At 39.4% G+C, this 10,632-nt stretch overlaps 2 protein-coding genes across 2 annotated transcripts in view; one reads left to right on the top strand and one right to left on the bottom strand.

Moving 5' to 3' along the window:
* Nucleotides 1-10,632, top strand: part of NF1 (neurofibromin 1) — a 132,948-nt gene that overhangs the window by 83,518 nt on the left and 38,798 nt on the right. The window contains exons 37-39 of the mRNA XM_025210962.1: nucleotides 7,594-8,026; nucleotides 8,297-8,637; nucleotides 9,857-10,059. Coding sequence (XP_025066747.1) covers nucleotides 7,594-8,026; nucleotides 8,297-8,637; nucleotides 9,857-10,059 — 977 coding nt within the window. The remainder of the gene's footprint in view (nucleotides 1-7,593; nucleotides 8,027-8,296; nucleotides 8,638-9,856; nucleotides 10,060-10,632) is intronic.
* EVI2A (ecotropic viral integration site 2A) lies at nucleotides 812-6,281 on the bottom strand. The gene is made up of 2 exons (XM_006016084.3): nucleotides 6,151-6,281; nucleotides 812-3,088 (listed from the first exon to the last, which is right to left on the bottom strand). The coding sequence occupies exon 2, from the start codon at nucleotides 3,061-3,063 to the stop codon at nucleotides 2,308-2,310; it is 756 nt and encodes a 251-aa protein (XP_006016146.1). The 5' UTR covers nucleotides 3,064-3,088; nucleotides 6,151-6,281; the 3' UTR covers nucleotides 812-2,307.

Below are 10,632 nucleotides of genomic sequence, written 5' to 3'. Positions count from 1 at the left end.
TCCCAGCTGCGTAGTAGAAGGCGTTTCTGCAAATGTATCCTCATAATGTTTTGCAACCTTGCCCACTTGCTGCTTCCCAAAGGCTTTTATCATGCCCCTCTTCTGTATTATAGCATCTGTTCTACTATCTTCATTAGCTTCATTTCCCCATTCCTGTAAGCGTTACCCCTCTTTCAGTTCCCACTAGCCTAACCAGCTTCTCTTCTCTACATCCTCATCTCCCTTTATGAGCCCAACCACAGACTTAGCATCCACACCCTCTTCTTCCGCTACTCTTCCTCATCTTAAACTTTCATCCTGTTCAACCACCTTCCACAGCCCTGCCTTACTTCCACCAGTCTCATGCCACCATTTTTCTCCTCCCCCTCCCTCTGTTTCCTTCCTTTCCTTCTCTTGCTCTCTCTAGAAAAAATCACAGCTTTACCCTCCCCTCTTCATGTGACCTCTTATTCTGGTTCAGCTGCCCATTTGCAGAAAGGTCTTATTTGACTACGTCTTCACCAAGTACTGTTTTTCTGTCTGATATGTGCTCTGAATTTGCCGTCTTCAACCATCAGCTGGTCTCTTGATATTTCCCTTTTTTGTCCTTTGCATATCCCATCAATCAGCCTTTCTGGCATTGATTGGCACTTGTCTGCTTTCAGCTTTCTCTTTCCTACCCTCTCCATGTTCTTCCACTGATTTGGTCTCTGATTCTCTCCTCTTAAGTTGCTACAGAAAGTGTGCCTCATCTTTATCTTTTCTCTCATATCACGTGTGCACAAATACAAAGATTACTACGTTTCAAACACACATTTTAAAGTGATGCGACACATTTTATTACACATCTGTATGCCAGTACAGTTAGAGAAAATATGAGCAACTTGATCTACAAAAGTAATGCGTTATGTCACATGGGACAAACTTTCATTTTACAGAATTCTGCTAATAGTATTGAAGGCACTTATATTTTAATACGCACAATGACAACAATCTTCAATTGCTGGATTGGCTTTTACAAACTACCACAGGTTTACTGACTGATTTGTGAAGCAATGCATCAGTGCTTTTGTACTGCAAAACCTTCAGCAAAAATTCCTGTTTTCAGGCTAGTGAATCTTCAGTTTAGAGAAAGTTGGTTCAAACATCTATCCAAAAGACCAGCAATATTTAGTTCTCTAGCAGAGGGGGGGCTCTTTCCTCCAAAAGTGAAGAAATACTGAAAGAAATCTCACTCTGATCCCCTTATGTAAAAAAGACGCTTCTTTAATGGTCCTTAGTGCTTATTTCATTGTATTAATTGTCTGGGTGAAGTAGCAAAATTTCATCTTTGGTCTTATAACCCAGTGAATTCATGACTATAAACTTCTTCAGAATGAGATGTTTTTAATTTTCCCCTGGTATTTCCAGTAGTAACAGAGATTTAGTAGATATTTTTTTCCACAATAGAAACAATATATTACATTTTATCATCAATGAGTTCAATGAAGAAGATCACGGAAGCGTAGACTACTTTAAAAGTCTGTTGCCAATATTTATTGGCATTGCCAAGTTGAGAAAATTATCCTTATTATGTTTGAACAAGATGTGTACGTGTTTCTGTACAAACTTTAAGGCACTGCAGACATCCCTGGCTGCAGACTGGCCTTTTGAAAGTTGTGATCGAGCAGAGGGGAAAACACGTTTTGGCTGTATATGTACTTTAAATGGTGGCAGTTTAATGCTAGCAAAAATAGCTCAGAATGACAGACTTTCGAGGTTGAATCACACAGCATGTGGTCTGTTGGTTTTATATTTCTTCTGTCCAGAGCATGTATTAATACAGAGGCTGTCTTAGGGAACACCTCTCACATTTGTGGTTACGTGGACCGTTCCACCCATTTGTCTTGCAACATCTCCCTGGCAACTACAGCTCTTGCCTTTGTCTCATATTTTTAGATGGTTCTTAATTTAGCAGATCAGTGCGAGGAGGAACTGCAGAGTTGGTTGTCCGCAGATCTTTACTGATTTACAGACTCTCATTTGAGAGCTTCTGTTGCAGCAAAACGTTTCCAAAATGTTGTTCTGCTTTATTTCCACTTGGCTAGCCATTTTTTCTAGAAGTAGCAATGGACCGGGCCCCTGTTTAACACCGTTTATGTCACCGTTTAAAGGACCGAAAGAATAAGCACAAGGCTGCACTCCCTCCCAGTGAAGCTGCATGGCACCACAGTCTCCTGTCCCATAGAGTGAAAGCTCAAATCTGGATCTCAATCCAACAGTGTGTGGTTAAAACAGAATATTACTTCAAGGCTGTATTTTTCTCTCTCCTTGGACCCTGAGCTTTCCTTAAATCTCAGCTTCAAAATTGACTAAGATCCTGTTGCACGGTTTTGACGTTCCTTGGCTGTTCTGATTGGTCTCTCTTTCTTGAGCGAGGATCTCAGTTGTTCCATCTTCACTCTTCCTTGGAACTGTAGCAGCTCTTTCTGACATCAGGTCTTGCATCATTAAGTCGGTCCCTGTTACCTCTTTAGTCATTCTCTGCCACGTGCCTGATCCAGTTGGCCATAAACTGCCTGTCGCCAGAAAATCGCCATTACTTCTTGGCGCACGCTTGACTTTTTGTAATTTTTTGAGGTAGGACACTTTGTTTGCCATCACCACCGTTGACAGAATGAAACAGGTGCAAGCAAGGATGAGCACTGCTATTATAATGAAACAAACTAGTATAAGAGGTTTACTGTCTTCACAAGTTACAGTCTTTGTTGTTGTGCTCGGGGTCTTTCTGGTCGGTCTCGAGCCTTGAGCTGGGGAAGTTACTTTAAGAACAGGGAAAGCTGTTGAAAGCTCCCGTCCAAATGTAGCAGGTGAGGTTTGAAAGGTGCTTGCACGCATTGTGGAAATAGTTGTTGTCTTGCTACTGTCGTCTGTTATTAGCTCAAGAGTTGTACTGGTATAAGTTACATTCAAGCTTTTACTTAGATTTTGGGTAGGGGAGCTCCAGTAGCTGGAATCGTTAGTGTGGTTTGCCATTATTTGCAAGCACAATGAAAAGCTTGTCACAGCAAGGAAAGCAAAATACGCTTTATGGGGCCTTGACATTTTCCTGTTCCTGATGGATAGTCACCTGCAAATCAAATAAAAATAAATAAATATAGAAATACATTTGCTGAGTTAAAACTGTACACTTCCATTGGTGCTAAAGGCTTGAATTAGGTCCGTTTGTGAAATACTAGGCAGCTGCCACGAACATTTCCACAACTCGGTTTGCAGTAACTTAATTTCATATAGTTTTGATCATGTTGTGAAGAGTTCAACTACATGAAATACGAAGAGAATAGGTATTCTTGAATTTTCTCTCCTGCATAATTAAACAGGACTTCTATGGTTAGACTTACATAGATGCTCTATTTAAAAAAAAAAAACATAAAAAACAAAAACCAAAACAAACGAGAAAAAGAAAAAAAAATGTGTGTGAGGTTCATGTGTATTTCAGATCATTTAGAAGTCAGGACTAGGTTGTGGTAGTTCCTTCTCTAACTAATTCAGCTTTGAGTCAGTCACTTCTGCTTTTTTTCTGCTGGGCCTACTTTCCCTGATCTGTCGGTCTGAAAGTTAACAGTAAGGGGTTAATAATCAGACCAAATAAAAAGAGAAAGTAGTTGTGTGTGCAACACGTGGTTAACTTGTAGAATTCATTGCCGCAGGAGGTGGGGAAGGTAAATAGCATAGCCAGGTTCAAAAAGGGAATGGTAAATTCATGGATGACAGGTTTTAATTTGAAGTTATTGTACTGCTACATCTTAATTTTGTAACAGCTGCCAAGACAGTTTTGCTAAATTTAAAGTAAAATCTTTCTTTAATTTTAGCATATTCCCATTGGTTTTAAGTAATGGTTTTTCGACTTTCTCATATGAGATCTGGGACCATTTTCCATGATCTGTTTGTATGAAAGTTGACAGTAAAGGAGCATTAATCAGGTCAAATAAAAATGCTTAATTTTAATTCTCAATTTAAAATGTAATTTCTGAGCTCACCACAGAAGGCAGCTATCTTAGTGGAAAGTGCTGGAGTTGTAACCTAGCGTAAGACCCTAACAAGACACTAGTTAAGCTGGTGTCAAAGCTGCTTTATTAGGAGATGCATAATACGTATTAGCCCACATATTTTCAAAGAACTCGCTCTTGAGTGTATATATCTATGAAATAGGTGTATGTTAAAATAAACAATATAATATACATTCAATCTATTTCACATTGACACGCACACACACGCACACACACGCGCACACACACACACACACACACACACACACTCAAGAGAGAGTTCTTTTTAAACTGGAATGACTGAAAAAACATCATGGCTGTTTTCCTTAGACATATACTCAGAAAGGTTCAGTGCGTTTTCTTTCAAACTATTGAGTACGTGCAAATTCTCATTGACAATGCCATATTTCCATTTATTAGCTGTGTGGTATTTAAATTTGTGCTGATTGAGAACTATAGAGGGAAGGGGAGAGGAAGGTAATTTCCAAATTAGTTTGATCTGAAGTCCAACTTAAAAGTAATATTGAGAGGGTGGGGAGCCATGCATAATGTTCTCTGTTTTGTTACCATGCTCCCTCAATATTTTTCCCTCATCTAGATTACATTTATTTGTTGGAATCAGGTTTTTTTATCCATCAAGGAGCTCAGCTCTGAAAGGCAGCTGCATTCATTTAAAACTCTTTGCAGGAATGAAGATCTTAGATTGTTAATTATTTAGGGCACAGATTGTGTTCAGTAAGTAGTTCTGCAATCTGGCACAACTGGGCCCTGATCCTGAGAGAAACGAGGTAGTACCAAAATACGTATAATAAAGTAAATTGACATGAGCTTTCTTAGACTGCAGCCTTTTGCTTCCCTGTAAATTTTATTTCATCAGTGTCATTTTCTCCAGGTTCCATGTTTTTCATTTGGGCATTATATATAGTATGTTACAAAGTTAAATGTGGACTGCCCACTCCGTGACTATCCTCCTACAAATACTCCTGGTATTTGAACTGCTGCTTTAAAGATGGTGATGGATAAAATACCTGCATTTCTCTTGTGAAGCATGTTAACTAGCATCTCCTTACTTTCAGTTGGTTAAAGGTTTTAACAAAGCTAACAGCATCTGAAGCACCACATCCCAAACTCATAGAAAGATGACCTTGGTGTAAACTTTAGTATCTTTGCAGATGTTGAATGATGATCAGATGTGCCAGCAAGGTAAAGGAAGAAGTATTCCTGATGATCTCGTTTAAAAAAAACCAAAACCAAACCCGTATGAGGCTGATCTCCTATGTCATGAAGTAAAGGGCATGCATGCATTTTCCCTTTACATTTCACCTTTAGAGTGAAATTCATTGCATCCCCCTTCCGGTCTGAGCAAGAAACCTGCCTGGCATATAAACTGCCGCCTGCACAGGATTTTTATTTCCAAATTTTGCATATTATTTATGGGTTGCCTGTTAACATAGCCAAAAACAAGAGAAATACTAGCTGGATTAATGTGTATATTTTTATCATAGCAGTTAGGGGTTTAGTTCAGAATGTCTAACTGGAGTGCATGAAATGGATTTGTCCTGTACAGTTCCACTAGTACTGCAGTGGAAGCACTGGAAACATCTGGTGTTTCTCTCGCACAATCCTAACAGTGCTTTTGCCTACTCCTACTGCCAGTACAATGAGTCCACTGTTAACTGGAGCCTTCTGGACCAGATGTACTGTTGTTCAAAATAAACCAACTGGCAACGTTAAGGGTTTCACTTAAACTCATGAAAGCAAAGGAATTGATAATTAAAAGGTTGCTTTAGTCTCTTTAGCTGATCCTTCGTTGCTTAGGAGTTGATAAGATCTTTTGTCAGCATATAGTAGGATCTGTAAAATATAGGCATGGCAGAGCTAAGTAGCAACTGCCACTCTTAATTCTTCCTTCCGGCTCTGGAATATGCACCACGTTAGTTTAACCTATGTAATTTTAGTACGTTTCCTGCACACAAGCTAAATAATGTAGTTGAAAAAGTATACTTCTTATTGCTACTGACTGTCATCAGTTAGTATCTTTGTTATTTAAAGCTTTGTAAAACACTTCCTGCTTGCAAGGCTCCACAAATTCTAACAAACCTGACAGTGAAATTGAAGAAAAAGAAAGCAAATGTGCACCTACCTTGCCGAAAGTTTTATGGTCAAAATAAGAGTTGAAATTCAGATTATTCTACCCAGGTTAGCAAGTGTTTCTTGGGCTGTTTCTTAGGATGAAACTAGCCGTCAATATATAGCAAATGGACCGGAAGATAGCTATTTTTTTTTTTTTTAAAAAAGAGTGAACCTGCTACTAAAATGAAATGTATTTTGGTGCTCCACTTAAAAGATGAAACCACAAGAGATGACACACTTCCTTTCTGCAGCAACTGTACCATGACATGTTAGGCATTGGGGGGCGGGAACCCAATCTTGCCCAAATTAGCTCTCAGAACAACAGGAAAGAGAGAGAAAAAAAATCTCTGCCTTTAGGGCAGAAAAACCTATCTTTGTTACCTTATGCCCAGACGGTAAAATAGAAAATAGGGTTTCCAGTGCAATCACAATTGTTTAACTTTTACATTTAGCTTTAAAAAAACCCCAAAAACTTGCATCGTATTCGTGTAATTTCTGCTTTTATGCTGTCTCCTGATTTGTTGGAAGATATCTGTGGTAGCATTGAGATATTGTAGACACATAAACGTATCAGATTTTTCACCATCTGCTATTGAGTTTGATTTCAATTTTGGTTAAAGAAAGCAAAATGCAGTATACCTAGCATTCAGAAATCTGGGGATTTTTATGTGGGAGGTGACTGTCATTTCGCAAAGGTGCAAAGCAGCAATTTTACATAAAAGGAATGCATGTTTAGGTTTTATTTTTAATTGGCTGGAAAAATGGTTTCAGAAGACAAAACCGGCACAGAATCTTTATTAGTCAGGGGGCTACTATTGGACATCCCTGATTAATCACTAAAGTGCTAATTTCTACCTTACAGCAAAGAAGATATCCAAGTAACAAGCCCTTCAAAAGATGGCTTGTAAGAAAAAGGCTGTAGGTCCTTAATTCAGACAGCACCTCTCTAATAAATAACTTTTTTCATGTTTCAGCATAGGCGGGATTTGAAAGTGTAGGAGAATAAATGAATTGAGATCCAAACTACAGATGTGTCATACAGTTTTGAGGTAGTTAATATGCCAGTTCCTCTCCAGCATATGTTGTTGTTTTTCCTTCCTTCGTTTGAGAAATTGAACAGAGCTTCTTCATCGCGTCTTCCTAGAGTTGCTTGGCTATACAGTAACCTCCTTCCAAATGAAAAGTGGATGAAAAAAGGAATGAAAAGTGTCATCCTTCTATTTTCTCGCAAAGTAAAACTGGTTCTAATGTTCAGTGTAATATAGACGAGCGAAGGGTGAATGGCAATGGATGTTATTTGCTTATTGTCTGCCCAGTCACTGCAGATCCATTATCATTGGTTTGGAAGATATGGTCTGTAGGGGTAGCTACAAGCTTATCCTGAAGTCCTGGTTAAAGAAATAATGGCAATTTGTGTAAAATACATTTTCCTTTTTTTTTTTTTTTTTTGTAGGTTCAAGACGGGTCAAATCAATGGCGACCTACTGATATACCACGTCCTGCTAACTTTGAAGCCATACTATGCTAAGCCATATGAGATTGTAGTGGACCTCACTCACGCGGGCCCCAGCAATCGGTTTAAAACAGACTTCCTTTCCAAGTGGTTTGTAGTTTTTCCAGGCTTTGCTTATGAAAATGTCTCAGCAGTTTTTATTTACAACTGTAACTCCTGGGTCAGAGAATACACAAAATACCATGAAAGGCTTCTGACAGGCCTGAAGGGCAGCAAAAGGCTTATTTTCATAGACTCACCTGGGAAATTGGCAGAGCACATTGAACACGACCAGCAGAAGCTTCCAGCAGCTACCTTGGCTTTGGAAGAGGACCTGAAGGTTTTCCATAACGCACTCAAATTGGCCCACAAGGACACCAAAGTTTCTATTAAAGTAAGTGTAACTTTGCAATTCACCGGGAAGAGAGTTGTGTATCATCACGTCTGCATATTGTTTTACTGTCTTGCATTCATGAGATCACAGGGAGAAAACACGACCAATAGTTAGCACATCACGTTGCTTAGTATGAGTTTTAGTCATTATAATTTCAGCCACTCTTCCTGTTTAAAAAGCAATGTCATAATTGCCGATAAACAACAGGCACTGAATTATAGCCTGCTTTTTCTCCTTTTTTTTTTTTTTTTTTTTTTTTTTTTTTTAAAGGTTGGGTCTACTGCTGTGCAGGTAACATCAGCAGAGCGAACAAGAGTCCTTGGCCAAACAGTGTTTCTGAATGACATTTACTATGCCTCTGAGATTGAGGAAATATGCCTGGTTGATGAGAACCAGTTCACCTTAACGATTGCCAACCAAGGCACACCACTTACCTTCATGCATCAGGAGTGCGAAGCCATCGTTCAGTCCATCATCCACATAAGGACTCGATGGGAGCTGTCGCAACCAGATTCCATTCCGCAGCATACGAAAATCCGTCCTAAGGATGTTCCTGGAACGCTTCTGAATATAGCACTGCTTAATCTGGGAAGCTCAGACCCAAGTTTGCGGTAGAGATCTCTTAAATTCATATGTATTTTGCTGAAAAAGGGGATTTGTTTCTGCTCCTTTACCAAGTGGTTTAAGCAAACGTAACTCCATGAAAACCCCATGAGTGTGCAATTTACCCTTTGGTAATAAGACTTTTTCAAAAGCAAAACCAGTTTTTTGCATAGCTTCAGTTGTTGTTGTTTGCTAAAATATATTGGTTTTTATGCAAACTCCTTTTCTCTTGTTCCTCCTAAAACGCATTATATATAATAAGCGCCCTTATTTTAACGAAGCTACCCTTTGTTGCTGAGTTTCCTATCAGGTTACCTGCTCAGTACCTTGGCAACTTACCTGGTTGGTTAAACAGTCTCCGAATTACAGCTGTTCAGCAGCCCAGACAGGCAGGGCACAGTGGAGCCTAGGCTGTTGCAGCTCTGGCTCCTTGTTAGCCTGGAAACCCCCGACTCCCTGAGCTGTGTGGCTCTCAGGCCTCTTGAGATTCAGGGTGGCTTGAGTAGCTCTGACATGTTTTGAAAAAGGTCAAATGGAATGGCATTTTGAACTTTTCCGAACACTATTTTGGAATCGCTATTAAGTGCAAAATTCTGATGGTTTTGGTTAGTTCTCTCGTATTGCTTTACTCTGCTTATATTTCACTTGTATAAAGTGCACCCGTGTAAAATATAAGCACTTATACTTTTACCTGTATAAACAAGGGAGACTTTCCAAGGTACAAAAGAGGATAAAACAAAGTTCTTTAGTGGAAGAATTATTTGCATTCTGATATTTACATTGATTTTCATATTGGTCTGAAGAATCATTGACAGTTTCTTTCCCTTGGCAGTCATTTTAGAGTGCTTCATCTGTCCTTCCTTCCTCTCTCCCCCCCAAAAAATATTTCATGTCATTTTAATGACTTTATCTTAAAATAATGGAACATGGAGCCCTTCAGTGATGCTTTTTAAGTTTATCAGAGAGTGGCGAATGCAAGTGAGAGAGCGCTCACTCGCTTTCCCAGATGCCGAAGCCTGTCTCCACAATGCCCACAGGCTCTGCTAGAGGTTTAAGAGGGACAAAATTAAGTTCAGGAGCCAAACACTGATTTTCTTACATGGTGAAGCCAGCCTAAATGTTAATGTTAATACCACTCTCATATTATTTGAATGTAGTTACTGTGTACAAAATGTTAAGACTCATAAGAGAGCTACTTTAAAATGTAGTATTTATGTTTTGTTGCAGGTCCGCTGCCTATAATCTTCTGTGTGCCTTAACCTGTACCTTTAATTTAAAGATTGAGGGTCAGTTACTGGAAACTTCAGGTCTCTGTATCCCTGCCAACAACACCCTTTTTATTGTGTCTATTAGTAAAACCCTGGCAGCTAATGAGCCACACCTTACCTTAGAATTTTTGGAAGAGTGCATCTCTGGATTTAGCAAATCTAGTAAGTAATGCTTATTTTGTTTCATGTTAACAGTGAATTTCAAGCAGTTCAAGTTTAACGGCTCTGTTACTGAGTTAATTAAACACTTAAGTTATTGAGTCAGTCCTTTAATGTAGTAGACTTCAATTACAGGTTCATTCTACAGAAGCTGCAGGTGTTTTAAATTGAGTTTATCCATCCTTTGTGTGTGCTAATCAGCAGGTGAGGAAATGATGTGGAGCCAAGTGTTGTCACGAACCTGCTAAGGTGGAGAAGAAAACAAAGCTGATATGACTTCTTTCTCATGTTGTCCGAAACCGGTCCTCTCCTCTTTAATGGTCTAAGGTTTAAACATTCTTTAGGTTTTTTGATACTGAAATAAAGGCGTAAAACTCCACAAGAGATTTAAAGCAGTGAAGCCAGTTAGTGGTTGTGTAGAGCAGGAGTGTCAAATTCACCTGGTCCCACATCCAACATGCATCAGACCCCAGGGCATGTGGGGCCAGCATGGCGTGTATGCTGCCTGTGATGCTCAGGCTGGACCCAGCTCTGCATGCTGTCCCGGTACCAGCCCCGTATGCCATGTACACAACA

Source organism: Alligator sinensis, unplaced genomic scaffold (genome assembly GCF_000455745.1).
Source record: "Alligator sinensis unplaced genomic scaffold, ASM45574v1 scaffold118_1, whole genome shotgun sequence".
NCBI classification, from domain to species: Eukaryota; Metazoa; Chordata; order Crocodylia; family Alligatoridae; genus Alligator; species Alligator sinensis.
This window is presented reverse-complemented; position numbering and strand designations above follow the sequence as displayed.

Coding starts and splice junctions, on each gene's coding strand:
- EVI2A (XM_006016084.3), bottom strand. CDS start 3,063: ATGTCAAGGCCCCATAAAGCGTATTTTGCTTTCCTTGCTGTGACAAGC.